This window comes from Zonotrichia leucophrys, chromosome 10 (assembly GCF_028769735.1).
Source record: "Zonotrichia leucophrys gambelii isolate GWCS_2022_RI chromosome 10, RI_Zleu_2.0, whole genome shotgun sequence".
In the NCBI taxonomy this organism is placed as follows: Eukaryota; Metazoa; Chordata; class Aves; order Passeriformes; family Passerellidae; genus Zonotrichia; species Zonotrichia leucophrys.
The window spans coordinates 10,470,958-10,496,152 of record NC_088180.1 but is presented as its reverse complement, the minus strand read 5'-3'; the positions used below and the strand labels follow the sequence as shown (position 1 = coordinate 10,496,152).

The following is a 25,195-nucleotide window of genomic DNA, read 5'->3' as shown; positions in this document are numbered from 1 at the left end:
TTCCCATTTTCAATCAATTTTTTAGAAGTCTCACAGTAATCCATGACATGAATACAAGGCATATTAACATAAGACTTGTGGGAAAGAAAAAGTTCAAGAGCTTTCAAAACCAAATAAAAGCTAGCAGATATTAGACCAGCACACCTGGCTACTGCGCTAGCAGTAGCCATGAAAACAAGGTACCAGCACAGAACAGATTTGATATGGGAGACAGGAACTTTTCCTAAGAATTGTTTTGAGAACTCTTTTTTCCCCAAAAAGAGGATATACCTACATCCCCACAAGTGTTCAGTCCTTATGCTGTCAGTCCATGCTGCTAAAAGGAAAGGCTTCACAGCCCTTGCCAGTTCCAGAAGCACAATGTGAAGCAGCAGCAATCCTCTGTGGATGTCCTGCCCTTCAGATGAGAGCAGAGCAGGTTACACTGAGCAGGGTGATGTTCCTCCAAGGGTAGCACCTTAGACCACTGAGCGGGGAAAAGGCACCTCTTCCCTCACTGTGCTTTCCCTACTCCTGTATGACATGCATAAGCACTGGGATTTAGTCTTGTCTCTCCAGAATTCCTCCAAGTCCTCCACTTGGATCATTCTCAGTTTGAAAGAACAGCCTTATAGATTGCCTCTTGTTCCAGTTTTAGGACCTGAAAACACAGCCTGACCTCTCTGTGGCAGCACAGTCTTTGACACTACTCAATGTTGAATCCTTATCCATCTTCACTTGCTCCACACTGCACCAGGCAGCTCTGGGAAAAGACAAGAGGGAGGACTTGTGGATTAAGCACCAGAAAGGGAAATTATTTCCCATACAATAAATTCTTGCCATTCTTTAGGCTCCTGCCTGGGGCTGGCACTGCTGGAGACAGGATGCCAGGCTGGACCCTGTGTCTGACACCTCCCAGCAGTTTTGCTGCTCTGTCACAGGAGAGAACTGGCTGCCAGAGCAGCTTTGATTCTCTGCCCCAGGTACTGTAATGCAGCACAACCACTTACATAGTTCTAGAAAGTTTTTACATTGTTCTCACACACACTGTCTACAGAACAGTGTGGAACCTTTTCTAGCTTCTGCTGCAAAGAGATACTTGAGAAGGAACTGTTTTATAGATATGAGAAAGATGCTCTGACACACACACATCAGATTAATGTACTGAAACAAAAAAACCCAAATTGATAAAAAGGCATTGAGAAAAGTGCAAAAAACTACTATGTTCATTTGGTTTATCTCATATTGCTCTGGAAACATTAGGACAAAAGTACCAAGCTGTCAACATGCTTAATGGGAATTTATGAACATCTCTTGGCTGCACTGTAAATGATCCCATACAGGGGAACAAGCTAAGAAGGGACAGGCATCAAGCAAAGGACCAACTCAAAATGAGCTCAAAGTTCTCAAAACACCTGATTTTAGCTCATTACAAGTGATTAATTTCTTTGAAATATCTTTCAAAGAAACAGATGGTAGCTAATTACATTTATATTTTTAATTTGGAACAGCAAATAAGGAACAATATTTTTAACAATGTTTTCAGAGCTAAACTATATAAGAAATATTTCATGTAACATATACCCTACACTTGAGCTCACAGGTGATGGCTTCATTGGGTTCATCTCCTGTTCTGTGCAGAAGAGAACAAACAGCAGGTCCTGTTCAGAACTAAAATAAAATAGCTGATAATGGATTACAGGCAAGGTAAATACTGCTGGTGATAAATAAGGTTTTGTTATAGCTACACTGCACTCAGAAGGGTTTTGTTATGGATAATGAGGAATAGAATATTTGCTCACAGGAAACAGAATGAATAGAAAAGGTTCATTTCATTGTTTGCTGCCAACATCTGCTCTCACAACCGTGGGAAACTCTCCACTTGGATGTTGCCACTATCACCACTCAAACAGTGCCACTCTTATCATTATTAAGAAATCACTGAGATTACACTGTTGTTAAATTTGCGGGATGTGAGGACACAAATATAATTTTCATCACAACATAATTCACTGCAGCAATGCCTAAGCAGCACATTTCCCTTGGTTAACTGGTTCCTCAATCTGCTAATGACATAATGGATAGTTCCTGAAACAATCCCTAAAATAGAGCAATTTGCAGTTAACCACTGCACAAGATTTGCTTCAAGTCCTAGTACTAACATGTCCTTGAAAACAATTCTTCTAAAACTCATCACCATAGATTTCCCATTTCTATCTTTTGATTATTTTTAGTTTGAATTTGCCAATCAAAATCAAATTTACCAAACATATTAGAATACAAATATATTTAGAATTTTTCCTAAATGCCAAATCTATAAACCCAAGTCAGATTTTGACCGGTTTGACAAAGTTTTGTATGGTACAATGCAATTCTTTTCCCATTCCTCCCTCCTACCATTTAAAGCCATTTTATACCCAAAACTGTTTTTTCATGTTTTTCCAGATGTCTAATACAGAACAGCTTTGACCTTCTCATTCACACACAAACCAATTGAACTGATTCTACACTTTATATATGTGGAAAAGATATTTAATTGTAAAATAGAAAAAGTAGGCCAGAGTACAGTTTTAAGGGTAATTCTTCCGTGTACAGTATAGATAAACCAGACATTTTGCTTAAGTTTATATAAACAATTCCATAAAAGCAGTGAACATGGAACAACAAAGCAAAGCACAAAGAGTTTTATCTTACAAAAAACGGATCTGCACAGTAGTTCAAAAATTTAATGTAACACAGCACTGAACAATCTTAAGGCAGCTCAGTCTAAGCACAGGACTAGAAGCCAGGAACTCCTGAGATCCATTCCCAGGTGACCACAGGTTCACGTGGTGGTAAGCCAGTCATTTAACTCCCTCATGTTGCACTTAAACCAGTTAAAAATTGAGACAGTAACACTCACTTACCTGCCTCAGGCAGAGCAGTAAGGGTTCTTTAAAAGATTTTACAATGCTCTGAAGATGTAACGTGCCATATAAATTTTAAGCATAATAGATCACTGCACAGACACACACAAACACAGTATCACAGTGAGGAACAATGATGCTGGCTAGGAAGAGCATCACTACAACATAAAAAAAATTACTCATCCAATTGCGTAATTAAAATGCAAAAGTCCGTTAAAAAAATGTATCACTGAAGTCATTTCAAGGCTATTGGGGAAGAGAGACCAACAGGGACAGTCTAAAATAGCTACTATTTGTGTTCCAGTGGAGACATTCCTTTCTATTCATTACTGAACTTTAAAATGTTTGTACAGGAAAATCATAAGACACACAAAGTGAAGTTTTGACGCCTCCACTACCAAATTTTGCCTCTTAATATGTAAATTAAAATACTTTTTTGTTCTCCTTAATTACAAATTACATTCTTCCAAGAAATATACCATCCACAATAAAACTGGCTGCTAGCTTACTTCAAATGACCTATAGGCTAAACATTTTTCTCATAATTTTTCTCATCTTTGCTGAAAAATACCTATGCAAGATGTATGTGTAGAAATTATAAAAACATGCAGCATATGTACAAACTGAAAAGTTTAAAAAATATTAGCTTCATATACATGTAAATCTACTTGGATATATCTGAAATTAAATATAAAAATTTCACCACCTAAAATAAAAAAAAAAACCAAAAATGGTTTTCAGAGAATCTGAGACAACTACTTAAAGCTGTACAAAGATTTCCACCTGGAAATGTCTTATTCAGAGAAGTTGAGCTGTTATCATGTAGAAATAACTGTTAATTAATTTTGTCACATAATCAAATTTCAAATTGTCAGCTTAAATCAACATCACCCTTAAAACTGTTCTGTTTTTCAGAAGTTAGATTCATACTAAAATCAAAAATTTCACAAAAACATTGGCTTTTCATGTTTCTGGATCCCTTCAAAAAGATTTATCAACTCATTTTGAAACTGTAAAAAAACCAACTATTTACAGTATTTAATTTTAAATACTTTTCACAATTTCTAAATTCAGAGTTTTTATGTTACAAGAAATCAATCAGAGCTCACGGCTTAAGTCCAGTTATCAACTTGTAGCATCTTCTCTATCATGAAATCCCATGGCTGTACCTATATAGTGTACAGTTCAAGATTGTACTGCAGGTTTTTGAAAGTAACAGGCTTTGCAGTGTGTTCATTTTTTATTAAACAGCTTCTTTATTAGTCTGGAGGCGGTTCATTGCCTCTAACTTCTGCCGATAGGCCTCTGCTTCTTGTTCCTTCTTTAGAAGCTGCTGACGATATTTTTGTGCTTCTCTGTTTGCCTCATCCAGCTGTTTCTGAAGAGTTTCTCTTTCCTATTAGAAACAGAACCAGCAATATTTTGTCAAAGAAGTATCAAATACAAGCTAAAATGGCAAATACTTTTCCTTTACATGCAGTTCAAGTGTTAGGGTATCATGGAGAAGCTGTTCAGTTCAGTTCTTACTCGGGCAAACCTGTAAATGCTGCTGTGCAAATTAGACCCCAATTATCAAGCAGCCAACTCCCCACACAGGGCTGTGGAGACACCAAACCCCAGTCTACTGAGCTGCAAAGGTACCATGCAAATCTTCACCAAAAAAGAGCTAAATGAAAAAAGCAGAAGTGTGGTGATTAAATACTAACAGAATATATGAACATTTCCCCAATCATCCAATCTAACAGGCTTGTCCCTTGCTGTTGTATATCTAATCAAACAGTAAAAATGACAAGCTGCTACCTATCAGCCATCTGCACTGGAGAGTGTCAGCTGCCCACTGACCAAAGCATAAACTTAACTGTTTCCAAACAGGGATTGACTCTGCAATCCAGAGGTCTAACCACATCCCCAAGGACACTGTATCTTTATCAATTAACAGGCAATTAGTCAGATAAGCTTTTTTTCCTTTTAAAAGCAGCTAGTAAAGAAATCCTTAAGTCGCTGCAAAAATCCTGCATACAAGTTTGCTGAGGGTGGATATAAAATGGTTTCCAAGCAAAATGACAGGGGAAATGCCACATCCTCTGAAGCTGCCTTAGGAACTGAGGAGAATGCATTTCCATCTCTCAGTGATGTAGGTACTGACTGTCATTTTGTCTGATTTTCTCTGAGCCCAATTGAAAAAGCAATTTGCTTAGGAAATAGTTTTGTTTTGATCAAATATTCAATCAAATACCATTTCATTGAAGTGCATCATACTTTTATGAGTAAGGTAGTATTGGATTTAAAAAATCATTCTTTCCACTGTAGTTAAGTAGGAACAGTAAGGAATGTTGCCAGAGAAACAAGCCTGCTCCCAGAGAAACAACTTATCAAAAAACCAAGGTCCAGTGAAAGCAAGTCCTCTTTTCACTATATTCCCAGCAGTTCAATATCACATTCCCATTCAATACCTCTAACAGTTGTCAGAAGTTTCAGCCCCCCACACTCCCCTAAGAGCATCCCTATTCTTCTTCACTCACATATTCTCATGGTAAGAAAAACAGAAAAATACTCTGCCTCCCTTCTGCTTGCTCCTGTTCTCAGTACTTGTCACAGTCACATGTCAGCTGAATGTGCTTAAATACAGTGACAGAAGTGGTCAGATCACTGCTAACAGCAAAACCAACAGGTGAAGGAGATGATATTAACAGGTTATAAAGAGATTAGCTAGAACACAGAACAAACTGCAGTAAGTGCAACTTGATTTTCAAATGGGTTTCAAGAGCCGAAGGCAGCAGGCTAGGGTTTGCTTCATTTGGAGTATATGCTGATAAAATGAGAGCTCATCTGATTTTGCCTACTTATTTGAAAAGGAAGTTCAGCTTCCACCTCTGAAAATTTGGATTCTGCTTTTAAGGCAACTTTAAGGATGTTCATGTAGCAACTAACATGGCAGATGCCAAATGAACAGCAGAGCCTACACCTCAGAGGATCTGAAACACACCAATGATCCTCCAGCAGCAGCCCAGCCACAAGTTCTGTCTGTAGTATGAGGGGACCAACAGCTTATGTAAAACAGCCTCATGGATTAGAGCCTTGCTGAGCAGAGCTACAAGACAATCCCAGTGAATTAGTCAAAACAGTTGATCCTTCCACATCTGGAAAGCAGCCTTTCCTTTTTGAAGGCTGGGAGGATCTGAGCTGGGCATTATCTATCCCATGAATTGGTCTCAAAAACCATCAAAAACCTAATACTGTCAAAAAGCAAAGCTGCTCTATCTGCTGGCCTGCAGAGAAATAGGAACCATTGGTAGTTCACTGGCAAGAAGTCCTGTGGTGCATTACAAACAGCAAGGGGCTATCCCTGCTATGGAATGTGTGCAAACATTTGGGGGTGGAATCACTGCTGTGGAGTGAGGGCACACTGCAAACATTTGGGGATGGAATCACTGCTGTGGAGTGAGGGCACACTGCAAACATTTGGGGGTGGGGAGGTTCCCCTGCACAACATTTGAGATATTTCGCATGAGAGAATAACTAAACTTGGGGATACCAAAAGTGTACAGCACATTAGCAAACATGGTAGGAAAATGGATAGGAAAAAAATAACACTCAAGGCATGGGCAGAATGAAAACCCTATTGATGAACACTGCATGTGCAGGAGGGTTACACAGCTAACATGGGTGAGGTTTTACACATTTAACAGTTTCCCAAAAAAAGATGAATTAAGAGTGCAACCAAAGTGGGTAGCTTGCAGCAAAAGCAAAGGGATTCCTGGAGAGAAAATAACATAACAACAATAAACTACTGTCGCAGCTACAATGGTTTCCCAAACAAAAAAGGCATCTTCTGAAAATTTGGGGCAAAATAACTATGTGGACTAATGGTCAAATCTTTGACATCTAGGGAGGAGGACTGTATCTCATCTACCAATTTAATCAAACCCAGAAAGCGTTCTTGGGACATTCTTCAGAACACAACCAGAAGTGTTCTAAAGATCTGGAGTCCTTTTATATCATCTACTCAGATAAAAATCAAATTAGAGGATGCTCAGTGCTCTAAAGAAATCTTCCATTTTACCAGGGAATTTTCTTCATACATGTAACTTTTCATCGACAACAGGAATACCTATAACTAAAATAATCAACCACTCTTTTAAACAACACAAAGACACAGGATATGAATCCATGAATATAATTAGTTTACAATTATGATTATTTTTTAGTCTAATCAAATTATTCTCCTGGTTCTAATGCATGTCACCTTTCAAACATGGAACATGGGAGAAACAGTCAAATTAAAGAATGAAAATAAAGATCAATGTATGTTAATGAATTATGCATGAAAATGAAAAACAGAGTATCTGTGTGACAGGGTTTTTTTGCTGCCATCCCATGTTTAAAATATCAAACTGCTTAGGAAAAATTGCTGTCAATCTACAAAATGAGCTGAAATGTTTTAACTTAACAGACCCAGAATAGAAAATTTAAAAACACCACTACAGCTTTAGTTGTTCCACAATACTTTCACAGGAAAGTTTGTCACCTCACATGGATGAGAGGATTTTCAACTACAAAAGCTCTACAACTACAGTAAACTGTTCACACACTATGAACTTAAAACAGCTGAAAAAAGCATTCAGCCTTGAATCAACCTTCATAATAAAATCAAGGAATGAATTAGAGTGAGGCAAAGAAAACAAACATTTTTTGTATTTCCACATTCTAAAATTTTTTTTTAAATACTTTAATGAGGGGAAGGGTCCCACTCCAAATTTAAATATCTACTACTGTCTGTGATGAAGAAATTTTAAGTGAATCAATTTTGTGTGCACTTCTTTAGTAGCAGTACACCCCTGTGAACCACCACAAGGCCTTCACACACAGGCAGAGGTCTGTATGTGCATTTCCAGTTGTACAGGCAAGGACAAGAAAGTCATCAAAACTTCCACTTAAAAGTAAAAGACCAAGTAACTCATGTAAATCTACTTCTTTCAATATTTGAGAAATATGTTTAGCATATATAAATAAAACTGGTAATTCCCTTAAAAAGAATTATTGGTATTTTTATACCAATTATCTGTACTTAAGAACACATCAATTTATCCCTTAACCAATCTGGATTTTTTAAAAATTAATTTAACAAAATTACTAAAAAGCTTAAGGAAATGTAATTTCCTTTATGAATAATTCAGGCAGATTTTTAGAAGTGTGAACAAAAGAAATGCTTTTATTTTAACAGTCATACATTTTAAAAAATGCAGCAAGAAAATTTCAACTGTCAGGATAATCTGTAATGACCACAAAGCTGCAAAGGCCAAAAGTATTTGATGCAACAACTTAGGGACATGGAAAGTAAATGATGAGGGGTGGTAATTATTGTTATTAGACATGGATAACATATAGCACATACTGTACAACAAAAAGTATTCAATTAGGCACAATTTGATAATATGAACAGAAGTTGGAGAATACAACCTTGGATAAATGAAATATCATGGAGTTGACAAAATGAGAACTTACAGTCTAGTCAAAGCAGACAGCAATTTTCATAAACTTTTGACCAAAACTGGTCAGCACAGTTAGAAGTAACCGGAAAAGGAATGAGATGGTTGACCTTTTGTGGCTAGTATAAAAAAAGCTACAATTTTAAACTGAACCATTTGTCATATAAAAAGGAAAGAGCTCTCAACATTCTTAGGTCTTTTGCAGTATAGTTTAAAAAAAAACAGATGGTGCAAAGTTGTGTAATAATAAACTGCTTCAGAATTTAAAAAAAAGGTGGGGGACACCACACAGATAAAAATTAACAAACACAGAATCTTACTGTTTCACACTTCCATCAACAGTTATCTAGATACCATGAATGGAAAGGAAACATTGCTAAAAATGATCTCCCAATCAGAAGCATGTGGCTGTAACAGAAGGATGAGGGCACAGCGCTCTCATTCACTCCTAGCGGAAAGAGTCAAGTCACTCGATAACGTATCAGCACCCAGTTTGAAAAACCAGCTAGTGATCTTCAAGAAAAACAAAAAAAATGTTCTCACATACCTAAACAAGTGTCATTTTTACATGCATGACCACAGGATCAAGCAAACAGCCCTCCTATTTTCTTTTTACAACAACTTTGTAAAAGATGAGTTTCAGTTACAGGAGAGACTGAACAAGTTGAACGTTTCACACACTTCATTCTGTGGTAACACAAAAATTAACCTCCTGAACAATACAAAATCCATAACCAGATCTCAGTCCTGAACACTGTTCAACACAGATCACGTAATATACTCCTTACTTCTATTTCTGCAGACTCCACACGATTTTCAACAATCTCAATGCACTGTCTCTTCACTGGCGGTTCTTCACTTATTACAGTTTCTTCAGCAATGTCTGTTGCTGGAACTGTTAGCACTGAAAATGCATTTGTACATGTAAATACATTTATTTCCAATAATATTTGCACTACATAAAACTTTTATTATTTAAGTAATTTTATTAACAGCAAAAATACAAATACTTTTGCTTGTGAAAACACATCTGTATAATAAAGTGCACAATAAGATCAGTGAAAATCTACTAAAAACTTTAGTTGCTTGTATGCTACTTAAGAACTTTAAAATTCCTCATTATTAAAGCCTACAGTAATTAGCTCTGGAATAACACTGCCATTTTTCTGAGTAAACAGACATGGCAGAGAACTGCAGCTGAGTCACCAGCCTGTCAACTCTAACTTCTATAGAAGACCATTTATATAATATTTCTTGAATAAATACTAAATACAAATCTTGCTTTTGTTTTAATATACATTAAGTAACCTAAAAATCCAGTAGTTATAATCCAGTAGTTATTAGCCACGAATAAGAAAATCAGGGTTCTCAGTGAAATCATACTCTAATTCCTCACACAGCCATCTGACAAATAAATGTAACTGTCACCTCAGTTGCCATCTACAGCCACTCACTCATAATGATAACAAGGTGTACTAGCTCAGGCAAACTGTGAACCAAATCATTTGCCTCCTGTGTACAACTCTTCAAGCTTCACACTGGGAGTCCTCATGAGGAAACCAGAGAAGGGATCATTTTTATCTAAATAATGCCAGGGGTCTTTAAAAGAAACCACCCAAAGCATACACATCACAAAAAAGGACTTAGCACACTAGCAGTACATATGGCCCAAAACCAAAGTTGTGTCACTCTGGCTTCACTGGTTCTGCCAGTGCTGCTCTAAACTTCAGGCTGTAAGAGCTGACATTTGTCAGGTCAGTGTGTCAGTGTACCAACACTCCATGGAGCCTGCAGACATTGCTTCATGCATCAGATTTCCAAATCCAAGCCTCACCTCCCCACGGTACTTCCAGCAATGCAACAGTGTAAGAATTAGGCAGGTTTTTGTTTTACTCCATCATTTAATTTCTGTAACAAGTTTGCAAAAATCAAACTTAGTGAAGGCAAAGCAATCTTAAATGTCCCATGTTTTCTCCACAGTTTAGTAACTCTTCTACTCTGTCTCCTAAAGCTGAGGCTCAGCTGACATGTTAACCCACTGAACTGCAGAGGTTTATGTCTCAGCCTTCTTTAATTTAAGAATTCATAGATGTACACAAAATGGTCCAGGCTATTTGCACCTAAAAAGTCATTATTATTACTGTTATTATTACAGCTAAAACAGTTCCTCAAGCTGGAATCATACAAGTGTGCACTCACCTTGCTGCCCATCTGGCATGGTGACAATGATGGGCTGCCCTATGCCACTGGTTGGAATGGAATGCAGGTTGCCCAGCTGAATGCCATCTGTAACTATGGTAATAACCTGCTGCCCTCCAGAACTGACCACCTGCTGAATGGCCCCATCCACAGATTCTGCAGTCACAACTTCTTCTGTGGCCACAACTAGCAACAGATTAGTAAAGGAATTAAGTCAATTTATAAATGAAATTTTATGACTTCAAATGCATTTTGGTACAGCTAAAGAAACATTTATTCCATGGCTTTCATAACTTGACCCTCTGATGAATACTTTACTATGTATTATATTTTAAATAGAGTCTTTTATCAGGCCAACATAAAGCACTCACATTTTGACATTTACATGCAACACCATCCTTGCTCAATACAATAATATTGATATACCCCACTCAAAATTGATGCTTTGGGGTCAGTGTTAACAGGTCAGCAAGAACAGCAGCTGCTTTTAACAACACAATGAACTTCTGCATTGTACACAAGCTGGACTAAGTTATACTAATAGCAGAATGAAATTAACTTGTAATACTACCTTGAACCAATGCCTTGCCACTGTATGTCAGGACCCAGCTTAGATTTCTCTATTAATATAATGGTCTACAAGACTAAAGGACCCCTAGAGAATCTTAAGTTTTGTCTGCACCCCATGAGTACTTCAAACAACTTTATTTCTTATACAAAGTATGAAACAAGACTAAAGGAAAAGTTCTGCAGAGCTGACATTTTTACACCTTCGAAGAAGAAAGATAAAGCTTAAGAAGTAAAATAAACCTTGTATGTATATAATTTTACAGGTGAAAGTGAAAAAATCCAGCTCAACTATTTGAAATTCATGACTCAATAATGAGTATAAAGCAGTGAACTCTCACAGCTCTGTATCACTTCTACAAATCAAGGCAGGACAAGGAAAGCCTGCATTCAGAGCTACAGCACACAGCCCAGCTTGCACTCTATGCTGCAAATGGGGTGCTGTGCTACCATCCAACAGGATGCTGAGGCAAAGAGCAAAACCAGTGGTACCACAATCAGGGAAACTCAAGAACACTAGCTCTGTATTTTATTTTCAATTTGTCATGGTAAAAGCAAAGCCTTTGATTTAGATAACAGACATTAGAATGTTCTCTATCTGCAGAGATGAAATTAAAACCCTATAGACTGTGTTGTGATGTTCAAGATGACAGAAGGTAGATAAAACTCTGAAGCTTTCATCTTTTAAGTTAATTACAATGTAACATACACAGAAAAATCACTCTGTAATTGAAATAATGATTGCAGACATTGTCTTCTGAAGATCTTTATGTTTAGAGATTACTGTCCTATAACACTGCTTAAATATTCACAGAGTGTTTATTCAGGAAACCAAAACAGCAACTCCCACATGAATAAGTGGTGTTGTATTGAACTTGATTTGGCTTCTAAGTACAGGCTCAGCAGTAAGAAAAGGCCACTGTCACAAAAAAGTCTCAATTGGAAGTGCCAATTGAGGTGCTGTGGCAAACAGCTCTGATCTTTCAGTGTCAAACTCAGTGTTGGGTTTTAGTTCTGGAAGGAAACATGGCTAGAACTTCTTCAAAATCTTGAAAGAAAAGGAAGATTTTGTCTAAAAAGAAGCTATTCTGTATAAAAAGAAAAAATAGCCCCCCAAAAAATAGTCATTATTCCTTCCTTGCTCTCCTTCCTTATCTATAGCCATAGAATCATTATTTACTGCACTACTTCACGAGCTGACAGAAACTTGAAGTTATGTATTTTAAATTCATTAAATGAGTTTAAATGACTTAGCTTTCTAACCTGGTGTTTCTGAAGAATTAGACAGTGGAGCTGATGCTTCTGCCAAAGCTGCCAACGTAGCTAATACTGATGTTGATGAATTTCCAAACTGTACAGCAGACACTCCTGTTTCATCTAGAAGGATGAAAAAAAAATTAGCTGATAAATTTAAAACCAGCAAAGTCCCTTTTTCTATTTTTATTGCACTGAAGCTTCTAGCACACACTCCATTTTCAGCAGCATTCTGCTGAACCAAAGTGCTATTCTGAAGTGAGGTTTGTTAAGCAAATAGAATTTCTGACAATTTATGCCTGTGAAGATCATTGTTTTAGGTATGTACATATTTACAACACACAAAAACCACTGACGAGGAATATGGCAACTCTTCTTAGCACTGTTTTTCCTCACACCTTTCCACTAAAAGGTGAAAATCAGTGAAAGTATAAAATCCCACAGCTATCCTTTAGGCACCTAAAGAGCTGTTCTATTGGATGGATGTGCAGAAGATACCAGACCTGTCAGGTTGACCACCCCTCCAGGCCCGATGATGAACTGCGGCGTGGCTGCGTGTATCGTCACCGTGTCCGGACTCTCGGGGTTCGTATTGATCTGGTTCTGCATTGCAATCTGGGACACAAAGGGAACAACATCATCCCCACTGCAGCTACACAGGAGCTGCTGCCTTGTGTAACAGCTACAGTCCTTGCATGCTTCACACAAACAAGGAGGAGCTCCCTCACTGCACCCCTGCAATACACATACATCGTGTCCTATCTCCAAGTGCATAAGAAACTTTTTTTTTGTTGAAATCTAAAGATAGAAAATCTGTTGGAGTGAAAGAGTTTAACAACACACCACTACTTCTCCCTACCAGTTATGTAAACAATGAGGACAAGGCTCTTCTGCAGATATGCAAGCTCACTTATCTAAAAGAGAAGTGTGAAGAACCAAGACTGCTGGGGCAGATACATGTCATGGAAAGCTACTCTGACAGCTCTGCAATTGCCACGAAATGGACGTGGCAGTCTTTGTGTCTTTCTATGAATTATCACTAACTTCTGTTTACTCCACCCTTTCTGCAGTCAGGAGGAGGCTAAAGGAACACACCAGAAGTTCAGACATTTAAAGACACAGGGAGGTTACAGATTTATACACTGGCCTAATTCATACCGTGGATATTTTTCATTTGCTTTGCATTCTTTCTCAGTAAGATTTATCACTTAGTTTGCTTTTAACAACACTATTGAACAAGGAGCACACATTTCCATGGAATTATCTATTAAAATCAATTCTCCAACAATTCAATCTTAGCTTTTCTAATTCTGGAAAAATTGGCATCTCTTCTGTCCTGTCTGAACTCCAACTAGGAAATTATTATCCATATATGAAGCTAACTGAATACTAGGGGATAGTCAGAATAAACTGTCAGAGAAGGGAGGGTTTTTTTACACCTCAACTTTAAGGAGTCCACCTACCTCTGTGTATTACATCACTCATACTTAAGAAAATAAAGAATACTTATCCTTGACTTTGTAGGTGGTGAAAATGTTCTTTGACCAAGTAATGTTTACTACCATTAATCTCATTTCATGTATTGAACTAGACTGGAGTGTGGCATTATCAATAGATGGTGTCATAGCTGCTACAGTAAAAGCTGAGTTTATGACATGGGTAATCAAGTACTTTGCTGCAAGTTCCCTTAACATGAGGAATTAAAAGTTACCTGTAATATTTCTGCAATGTCTTCATTTCCATTGTCTACTGCAATATCTAATGCCGTTTTGCAAAATTTACTCTGAGCATGAACATCTGCTCCATACTTTATCAAGAGTTCTACAACTTCTTGGTGGTGATGTTCAGTAGCCCAGTGAAGTGCAGTCATTTTGAGCATGTCCTTGGCATTGACATCAGCACCATGCTACAAACAAGATCATTGCATAAATTATGTCATTACAAATAGCTCAATTAAATAATGCTGGTCACAGAATGAAGCCCTAAATTGTTTTTCTCCATGAGGAATGCCCTGCTATCTTACAATTACATTTTTTTAAGTAATTCAATCTATCTACTAAATACATTATTTATTTCAAAAGAATTACAGATTCTCTAAAGTACATGTTACTTCTAAAATCTATTACTAAACACAACATCAAATTAGGGAGTATTCTTATTTTGAAACAGCAGTAAATAATTCACCTGAAATCATGATGATTTTAATGTAAAATAAATTACAGTGTAATTGGAAAACAAAGCTCCCAATGCACACAGTTTAACTATTCATGTAATTTCAATGCTGGTTTCACGACCATATTAATTGCAAATATCTGATCATAAACCATTGCAATAACCCCACTTCAGACCTGTTTCAGCAGTTTGTACCTTAAGTAAGACTTCTACGATGCTGGCATGGCCTTCTGATGCTGCCATATGTAATGGAGTTCTGTCCACTTTGGTTCTGGCATCCCGACTCACTCCTGCCCGCAGCAACACCTCTGTGGTGGAGTAATGTCCATACTGTGCTGCTAGATGAAGTGGAGATGTTCCCAGCTGTAATGAACACAAAACATGCAGCTCTAACAGATGGCAGAACAAAGCATTTCTTCTTACTCTCAAGATACCAAACCCAGGTGTCAAGCTGCCATTACAAAACCATTTCCCCTTGTAGTCTCAAGAAGAGAAGATGTTGAGGCTTTTACAGAATATGAATGGGGGATAGAAGTTTGTTGTTGCTTTCTTTTTACTCTGTTTTTTCTGCCTTTTTGTAACATTTCAAGGGGTCTAACTCCATTTTTAGGGTTGGTCAGCAGGGACCTTTGGAAGTCAATTAAGTCCAACCTCCTGCTCAAAACAGAGTTAATTTGGAAGTTAGGTCACTAAGCAGATTAAGGCTCTTAAGAGCTTGTAAACACCCTAGGAATTTTGGGTACCTGACCTCTCTCTACAACCTATTCAAAAATCAGCACACCCAAAAGACAACTCAGTATCCCTATGTCAGGAAACTCTCAGCTGCACATATTAGGTAGTTAGGACTGTTTTCATCATTCAGACCTCTTACTACACTAAGTGTATAAACACAGTAATGAGGAGGATGATTGCTGCTTTTCCTCATTAACCATTCCAAAGCTCATCTTGAAAGTCACCACAATGAGCTCACTCACAGTCTGTTACTAAAATCAGTAGGAGGACATATGAAGAAACAGACATGTTTAATTTTGAATTAGAGACTAGATGATGAGAATGCAGAATTCCAAGAAGAACTGTAATATAAATGCTGAATTGTAAGAATAGTATTTCCTTCTTCAGGTGAGCAAAGTAAGATTTACTTTCTCCACTGGAAAAGTTGTCATTACCCAGTCTGTGGTGAAAGGTGCTCCATTTGCCATCAAAATGCGAACTTCATCATCTTGACCTGCTCGTGCAGCTTCTAAAAGTTTCTTTCCCAAATCTACTAGTGACATCTAGTGAAGAACATAAAGGAATATAAAGACAAAATAATAACATTAACACTATTTTAAATATATACATGTTGCCTTTTTTTTAAATTATTATTTCTGAACTACTCTGAAAAGTTCAGAAACCGGAGTTGGTATTTTAGCCATGAGAACAAGCTCTATTGATTGCAAAAAGCACTTTGATTTTAGAATTACTTTTGCCAGCCAAACAGAACTGATATTATTCTGAAGATTTCAGTATGACAATGCTGTAACCACTGCAGCTGTAAAGTTAAACAAAATTTAAACTGAACTGGATGAACATTTCTTATAGCAGAAGGCAGTTTCAAAGCTCTCACCTGATACTGCAACCTTCTGCAGCTTGGTCCAGCTTTCACACAGTTCTACATCTTGGCTGCTGTGTCATGCACCCAAAGGCACTAAATCCACTTATCCAAAATGCCTACATGTATTTAGGGGGTACCACTATGTAAATGCACTGAGATAGGTATGAAACACAGCACCTTTCTGACATCTTGTCCACCACTATTTTTGTTCACCCTAAAATTTAATTTCTGTATCCCTAGATGCAAAACTACACAATAAGCACATTATTGTCCTACATACAACAGGTACCTGAAATAAAACCCTTGCCTGAAAACAAATATTACTGCCTGCTTTAACTACAGTTACTAAAACCATGTGAAGTGCAAAGTTTTGAGACCTGACTGAGACACTAGCTGAAAAACCTTCACATCACGATTGGATAACATCCCTTTCACACCAAGGTTCCATATAATACTTGCAATAATATATGCAGACAAATTACACCTGTTTCTGTTGCATCAAAGATTTGCTAGAAACACAACTTTTTTAAATTGCCCCATTTCATACTTGTTATTAAATTTCTCTGGTAAAATATTAGAACTAAACCATAACTTATGCTACTAACCAAAAAATACTACTGCTACTACTACTAACATTTTAGTATTCCTATAGCTATGTTTTCTACTACCAGGATGTTAAAAATGGAATTGCTTTCATCAGTTTCCAGTCACAAACAAAGTTAAGCCTGTATTACTAATAACAGCAGTTGTGAGGCCATGCAGCCAATGTCCTGCACAAAGTGAAGAGTGTATCAGTCCAGGAAAGAAATCCCATTAAACATACAAATCTATCACAAAAACAGTATCTTTAGAAATTTCTCTGTTCCTGGCTCAACTGGCACATTGCTCAATAAACTGAAAGCTGTTGACTTTGGAAGAAACTAGAAAGGAGACCAAAATACTGCACAAGCAGTACTGAACACAGATCAGCAGGGCTGTGAACTAGGGCAGATGACCTCTGTCTGCAGAACTGACTGCAGGCAGCAATATTCCTGCCACCAAAATACTCCATTTATGCCCATCCTTCTGGTACATGTGAACACACTGATTTGTCTCCAGCCAGAAAAGGGAAGAGAAGCAGGAAGGTGATGGGACAGGACAAATACTAACAATGGGAAAAGGAAGGAAAAAAGGAATACAGTCAGATGCAGAGGAAGGGACAACAGCTGTCTCTTTCCCATACAGGAAAGGAGCAGAAGAGAAAACCTAGGAAATATCCTAAGAAATGGAGTAAGAAAAAATCTGTCATACCTGTTAAAAAGGGACACTAGAAGTAATAATACCAAACATAAGGCAAGAGCTGGCACTTGGCAAGTGCAGCAGTGAAATGAAGCAATAGAGCACTCCCTTTAAACGGCTTTTTTTTCCCCAGTGGGGATTGCAAGTCAAGGAGGAAAAGTACACTCACAGACAGACATCCTTTTTCTGGTGGTCTAACACCACCACATCAAGGCCCTCAGAAGCAAAGGCAAGCTGGGAGTTACTGAGGTTACAACTTGCTCAGAAACACAACTATTCATTTTCCTTTTATTTTTGGTTTAAACAGCAGTAGAGCAAAGGAACTAATAAAATCCCATTTTGGAATTGCTGAATAATTAAGGCTGAAGGAGACCTGTCAAGATTATGTAGCTCAATATCCCAGCCAGAGCTGGATATTAATAGGGCTCAGTCCTGTTGAGTTCTGAATGTCTCTCTAAGGATGAACATCCCACCACTTCAGCCTCATTCCAGTGTCCAACCACCCCCATGGAGGGGGGGAGCTGCCTTCAGGGTATATCCATCTTCCTCCACTGACCAAAAAGATACTCATGATAACAAGTTACACTTCATGTCTGTTAAACTGAATTAAATTAGCCTGTACATTTAGCAGCCTATGCAGAACCCACTGCCCACATCTATACACTACTGAAATGAACTGCAGAGCTGTTATGAAAATCCTGTGCAGCAAAACTCGAGCCACCCCCCAAAAAATATCAATTATGGTGACCTGCAAAATACCAGTCTCAGTCCCAGGAGATGTTAGGGACAAACTTCGGATCCCTGAACTCCCTGAATTACTGTGGAGCAGTCAATGAAAGCACACCAGTTCTCTTCTCAACACAAGACTAAACAGCTTTGATAAAAAATGCTCTAATCAAGGAAAAAATAACCTTTCATTACTGCATATTCCTTCCATTGACCAACACTCTCTTGGTTGATAGGTGTTTGTATTTTAAACAAACACAAAGCATCACACAGGTTGGTATGTGCCTCTCAATGTAGAGTTTTTACTTCAGTTAGAAGAGAAATGAATCAAGTTTCAGTTCTCATGGGGTACTTGGAAGCGTGCTTGGGCCATCTAGTGGAAAAAAGAAAAAAACTCACAAAATTCCACTGTTCAACTAAAATAATAAAAATCCCTTTGCACACCACTAATGCACTAACAGCAGCAAACAAAGAGGCATTTCCAACAAAACTCATGCACGTTTAATCACTTTGAACCAATCACTTTTAACTAGCACTCACAAAATTTCTGAAGAGTTGTCAACCCAAGGCTGATTTCCACTTGGCAGCCCATCCCAAGGACTGGCACTGTAAGAAACCCCCCAGTGACAACATCCAACCTCCCCTACACTCACCCACAGTCCTGGACAGAGTGAGAAGGGTGTGCAGAGCCCCAGCCTCCCATCCCACCAAACCCTTCCAGCTGCTCTCTCAAGATGGCTCAGCAACTCTACAATAGTGCAGTGATACTATCACAAGCAAGATACAATAATACATTTAAAATTGAAATGAGATTGCTATTTCAAAGAGCAGTCTGCTGCTACTCCACAGAGCTAAAATCAACTCTGCTGAACAGTGTTTGAGGGCTCTCTTCACTGTGTCATTTCCATCAAGCTCTGCTAGCATGACAGCTGTGTAACACTTTGCATGAGGACTTTTTTGGAGAATAAAAGCATCACTGGCTCTGAAATAAAGACTTGAGACTGTTGGAGTTACTCTTATGGCAATGTGATAATGTTTTCAGACTTCTAAGAGCTCCTACACAAATGTGTGAAGAGAGGGTTTTGTCTACAAGTGAGTAAATAGGGAAGAGCTTCTGCTGGGTTTAGACTTCTCTGATTTAATCAACTCCTGAACTTCCACATTACTGCAATGTATTCTGCACAGTCTCATTAGCCAGATGCCACAATTAGCTGGTAATTAAAAATAACATCAAATTATTATTGCTATTTTACTTATGTTCAAAGGAAAATGATACTACTTTTTTGCATCCATCTTAGATTTAGGTTTTTATACACTCAATAAAGATGACACTGTTACCAGAAGGGTGTAGAATAGCACTCAACAGGGGTTTAGGTGGAACTGTGTGTGAAACAGGCTCTGTGGGAAGCAAGTGGAGCTAAAACCTGGCAGCTTGGGATGCCTGGCTACCACACCACAGTCTACAGACAACAGAGCAGCAGAGACTGCAGCCCAAATCAAAATCAAGTTTGGCTCCAAATGTTGCAGCGTCTCTCAGGGTGGTGTCCTGCCCCCAGGAGCCCAGACCTGCTCCTGAGTGCTGAGCATCAGCTGGTCAAGATCAACAGGCCCAGACCAGCTGCTGCAGAACATCTGGCAGCATGGAGGTCTCCCAGCCCAGTGTCTGTCCCCAGGTGCACCCCTGAAAGGGACACCCTTCCTCCGGAGGAGCATGGACAGCAGCAGTGCAGCTGATCACAGGTACCTGAATCAACACAGTGTCTCTGATAAGGGCTTGAAATCACCAAGTTCCATTAAAGGCTCATTAAACACTTTTCCCTGCTCAAGTGACAGATGGCAGAATTGCACTGAGAAGATGGCTGGAGACCCATCATCTCTCACATCCATTACATCTGGGAAAATAACACCCTTTGAGAATGTCTTTTTCTTCCCACTACTGAAGAAAAAACCAATTTAACCTGCTTGCCCAGACCCGACCTTCAAAAATGCTACCACCCTACTGATTTCAACATCTCACAGTATTGCTAGAAATTCAGAATGGCCATTTCTAGCTAATTTTATGTGCCTGTCCATACCAAGGTCAGTAATATTTTGAAGTTCAGCATAGAGTAGTTAACCTCATGAACACTTTGATATCACTTTAATGTACATTACCAATTATCAGTGATTATAGCAACTTACAAACTCAAAAAGTTCCTGTTTCCTACATGAATCAAACATCTTTTGATAATGATTTCACAAGCAATACTTCAAATATTGATATAGATATCATAGACTTAGACTATCCACACTGCTATCATGACAGTGAAAATTACACTAATATGTTAATTGCAGTCAGCTTTAATTCCAGTGCTTTCTGCTTTCCTCTGACTGTTTTACTTGTAATTAAATTCTCTCTAGTCTGCTTGAACAGCAACATGACCTTCATGTCACACATGCATCAGATGAAAAATACCTGATCTGAGAAAAGCAAACATTGTTGAATAGCTTAGTGGCAAAGACAGCCAGGCCTGTTAGTAATGCAGGTCTGTCCTCCTATTAGGCTCACACATTAACTTAAGCACCAATCAGCAAAGAACTCAAATAACTCAAATAAAAAAAAGACTTTTCTACATCTTTTTTCACATAGGAGAGCACAGATTTGGCCATGATCTGTAACATCTAAAGAGTGTTATGCAACAAGGGTGAACACTGGCACCAAGATTTGGATTGGCACTGCCAACAACCTACAGTTTTCACAAATAAATTTGGCACTAGATACCAAAAAGGTTAATTTGCAGCAGCTGTGATTGATATGAAGAATCCAAGGGCTTGTGATGTAGCCTTTGAACTGTACCACAGCCTTAGGAGAATGTCTCAGGTTGATTAAGCTTGAAAACACCATCAAATCAAAATCATCCACCTCCTACCAACAACATCCATTTTATCATGAGGAATCTTCCTCGACAGTTTCTGTCTGGCACACAGGCCTAAAAAAAATCCAACTAGAAAACAAAGTGTTTTCAGCAAAAAAAGTAGGTCATGAACAAGTCTCTATTTAGAGTATGCTGATCTGCACATATACTCTTAACCTTACTTACATGGCACAGTTATGTTCCCTTGCAAATACTTGTATGTACAAAACTCAGCTAGCTGCACAGTCTTACTAATACTTCAGAAGTAACGAGTAACTTAAAATAGGCTGAAGAACTACAGGGTATGCATTCACAACTGTGAGCACATTTAACGCTACTATGAAGCATTCGCCGTTAAATCAAAGCCACCTTAGCAAGCAGGTCAAAGGAAAATACACAAATGCCTTGAGAACTACCACAGACGACTTCCTACAGGGGATTTCACCGACGTGCCACCAGCGTCCCACCAACGGAAACTACTTCGACTATTTGGGGAAATCAGAACAAAAAAAACGACAATCCGCACTAACTCATCGTATCCCACTGTTATGCTCCCATAGTACGCTTTATTAAGAGTCCAAAGCAAGAGTTACAGACTCCGGGCGAGGGGCACTGCGGAGGGGAAGCCGCTCCCTTCCCGCCCGAGCCGCCTCTCCCCAGGGCACCTTTGGCGCCAAGCTCGCGCACGCAGCCCCGCCGCCTCAGGAGCCCGGGCCGCGGCCCCGCCGGCCCCCCCGGCCCCCGCGGGGCTCGGGACCGTGCCCACGCGGCCCGCACCGCGCTGCCCGCCGGAGAAACCCGCGGGACCAGCCCGGCCCCGCTCTGCCCCGCAGCTCCCGGGTCCCTCGCCGGGCGCGTCGCGCTCGCCCGCGCCCCGCGGGCCGCCCAGGCCGCCGCCGGGGCCCAGCGCGCCGCCCGCGCCCCCCGCGCGGCGGGGTCCCCGGAAGGCCGGCCGGCCGCCCGCTCTCCCCGACAGGAAATCCTGGCTGGGCTGGGCGCTGCGGAGGGAGCCGCGGCGCCGGGTTCCGGGGGAAGTGGAATTATTTTTTACCAGCGAAGAGATCAACTTCCACATCCGGTAACAGGGCCCTATACAAAGGCGCAGACTGACCTGGAAAAGCTTGGCCGGCCCGGGGGGGGTGAGGGAGAGACGGGGCGCGGAGACGGGCCCTTACCGTGCTGCCGGCCCGGCCGCCGCCGCCGCCGCCGCACCGACCCGGGGCTCCGCAGGCCGAGAGCCCCACACGAGAGTCCGCGCCGCACCCGGCGGAGGGACACGGCGGGCGGAGGGGAGTGGCGCGGCTCCGCGCGGCTCTGCCCCGCCGCGGGCGCGCGGGCGGGCGCGAGGCGGCGCGGGGCGCCCCGGGCGGGCCCGGAGGGGCGCCCGGCACTTACCATGGGCGCGGGAATTACCTTATTAACACAGACATCGAGGGAAAAGGGGCGCGCGGAGGGATACGGCCTCACCGCCGCACAGCGCGCATGCGCGCCGCCGCGGGGAAAGGCGGGGAAGCGCGGGATGGAGGGGCCCCGCCATGTTCCGTTCCGCTTCCCGCCCGGCGGGGGCAGGGTCGGGCCCCGTGCTCTCGGCGGGCCCGGGTGGCCTCCCTAGAGGCAGCTTATGAAATAAGGGCAGGGGTCGCTGTCCCGGGTTACTCTGTTGCACAGGATGGTGGAGCTTGCGTTTCCCGCCTCGTGGCTACTGGAGCTCTGCTTGTGCTCCCAGGCGAGGGTACAATCTCTGAGTATGGACTTGCCTGCCTTGCCTGTGTGAGGCAGAGCTGTGGAGATAATCACGGAGTCAAATCGGTTGGAGAAGGCCTCAGAGATCATGAGTCCAACGTGTGACCCAACACCACTATGTCAGCTTAAAGCCACTGAGTGCCAGGTCCGGTCTTTCCTTCCAACACCCCCAGGGACGGTGACTCCATCACATCCCCATTCCAATGTCTAATCACCCTGTCTGTGGAGAAATTCCTAATGTCCAACCTAAACCTTCTCTGGTGGAACTCCAAACTCTATCCTCCTGTTCTTGCGATGGTTACCTGAGAGAGACCAACTCCCTCCACATGGCCACAGCCTCTGATCTGGGAGTTGTAGAGAGCATAAAGTCACACTTGAGCCTCCTCCAGACCGAACCCCCACTCCCTCAGCTACTCCTCACAGAATTTGTGTTCCAGGTCCCTTACCAGCTTCATTGCCTTTCTCTGGACCTGCTTACAGCCCCAAAATGTCCTTAAATTAAGGGTCTAAGAACTGGATTCAGTATTGAAGGTGTGGCCTCACCAGTTGCAAATACAGAGGAAGCTCCACTTAGGGGTCATAGAAATAGGACTTGATAGGATGACAGCTCCAAAATAGCCTTCGGTTGTTGCTGCTCTCTCAGAGGGCTCTGGCCCTCAGTCCCAGGCTCATACTGAACCTGACAGCTCAGGCCTCGAAACATTTCTCTCCCAGTTTTGCTTCAACAATGCACAATGGTTGTGCTCACATTCTCCCCAAAGCTGTTCCAAGTCATACATCTGCTACTGTGAAGCATGGATCTCAGAATCGTCATCCTTCAGGAAAACATACCAATGACAAAATTCCAGCCTGTTATTTTGGAGATTATAATACCCACGAGATAATTAGAGGAATACCTGTTATAATGCTGTTTACAGAGCCATTATTATTTGCCTTTGACCTACCTAATGCAGCTTTGTACAAAATACAAATAACATTATTCCAAGCAGTAACCATTTCTTCCTGTCACCTGTGGACTGGTTTTTCTGGGCGTGCTCAGCCAGAAGGCGGCACTAGAGAACAAATCCAAGCACCTCGGGGCTGCCACTGGTCACCCAGGGCATGGAACCCTTGAATCCAACCTTCAGCACACTTCTCTTTCATTCTGACAAGTGTCTGTGTCTCTCAACAAGGATTTAGGGTGTCATGTTGGCTTTGGTGTCATGGCTTTCATTTATGCAGTAGCGGTAGACACAGAAAATGTTACAATGTCCTCACAGGCGTGTGCCAACAAAACAGGAAGACTGTGGTGTTAGCAGCAGTGCTACAGAAAAGCCAAGCTTTCCCATATTAATGACAATCTCTCATGGAGGTGAACAATGCAGTCTGCATTTAGTCCATTAGCACTGTGTATCAGTTCATTATTATGATCCCAAAATAATCATGTCGAGGTTTTTAAGGCATTCACCAAAACTCCATTGTAAGAGAGAGACATTGGATGTCTGATGTAGGCAGTCAGAACATCTTTCAAATCTGTAAAGCATGGTTTCTATTTTACCCTGCTTTAGAAAATGTAAATGTTTTTTTAGCTAAAAATCTAATACATTCTACTAAAAAGCGCACCAATTTCTACTAAAAAGCACACCAATTTCTACTAAAATTAATTTCTTTATTTATTTAATACTGCTACACAAGAACATACATGCTGATAGGGAAATGTGTTCTAACCTGAGGCAACCACAGCATGTTATAACTTAATCAACATTATTAGCATGTTTTAACAAGCTCTGGAGTGGGGTAAAGCTAATTGCATAGGCAGCTCCTCCCCACTTTTCTATATATGGCTGGGGTGTGCCCATACAAGTAAAACCAAAGACTGTATCATGGAATTTTTTCATATAAGAGAAACAATAAAAGGGTTCTCTGAGTCCAATTTGGACAGCAGTGAGTATGAGAGTCAACATGAATTTGTACACATCCCAAGCTCTGGCATCAGTGGACTCACTCCTTCCATCTTGTCATAACTTTTTGGCATCACCCACCCTGGCTAAAACACATAGAGCAGGTCTGAAAAAGGCACTTACAAGAGCATGGTGTTATTGATACTCAGTTCAGCTTAGAGCTATTGGAATCTATTGACTTACTTTGGTATTCACCTTTCTGCACAATAAAGGAGACATATCACTGTTCTCATTGCTCCCAGAACCTTTCACATGCCTGATCACTCACACACCCTGCAAAGATAAATTGTCTGTGCCTTTCATGTGGCCAGTACCAACCAACGTTGCTGTGCTAGGGGCTGTGATATAATTCAACTTCCTGGGCAAGGGATCAGAAGTATTTTGGAACATGGAGACAGGCATCTCCATGTTTTCTAAACTTCCCTGTTTAGGCTCCAAGACCTCCCTGTTTTCT

At 40.5% G+C, this 25,195-nt stretch overlaps 1 protein-coding gene across 5 annotated transcripts; it reads right to left on the bottom strand.

Annotated features, from left to right (window-relative positions):
* Positions 1-2,503: 2,503 nt before the first annotated feature.
* On the bottom strand, positions 2,504-22,512 carry GABPB1 (GA binding protein transcription factor subunit beta 1). 5 transcript variants are annotated; one of them, XM_064722590.1, is made up of 9 exons: positions 22,472-22,512; positions 15,733-15,840; positions 14,762-14,929; positions 14,106-14,300; positions 12,898-13,009; positions 12,404-12,517; positions 10,574-10,759; positions 9,163-9,278; positions 2,504-4,281 (listed from the first exon to the last, which is right to left on the bottom strand). In XM_064722590.1, exons 2-9 carry the CDS (start codon positions 15,838-15,840, stop codon positions 4,129-4,131), a joined length of 1,152 nt encoding a protein of 383 aa, XP_064578660.1. In that variant the 5' UTR covers positions 22,472-22,512; the 3' UTR covers positions 2,504-4,128. The 5 variants fall into 5 exon arrangements, with proteins under 5 accessions (XP_064578660.1, XP_064578657.1, XP_064578661.1 ...); XM_064722587.1 differs by lacking the exon at positions 22,472-22,512 and adding an exon at positions 22,234-22,364; XM_064722591.1 differs by lacking the exon at positions 22,472-22,512 and adding an exon at positions 22,170-22,301.
* Between the last annotated feature and the right edge of the window lie 2,683 nt (positions 22,513-25,195).

What these genes read in the sequence shown, in the direction of transcription:
- GABPB1 (XM_064722590.1), bottom strand. Translation starts at nt 15,840, where the DNA reads ATGTCACTAGTAGATTTGGGAAAGAAACTTTTAGAAGCTGCACGAGCA. An exon ending in AGGGGTGGTCAACCTGACAG is followed by an intron (nt 12,518 to 12,897) that starts GTCTGGTATCTT and finishes TCATCCTTCTAG; the next exon opens with ATGAAACAGGAGTGTCTGCT. An exon ending in CATGCCAGATGGGCAGCAAG is followed by an intron (nt 9,279 to 10,573) that starts GTGAGTGCACAC and finishes ATGCATTTTCAG; the next exon opens with TGCTAACAGTTCCAGCAACA.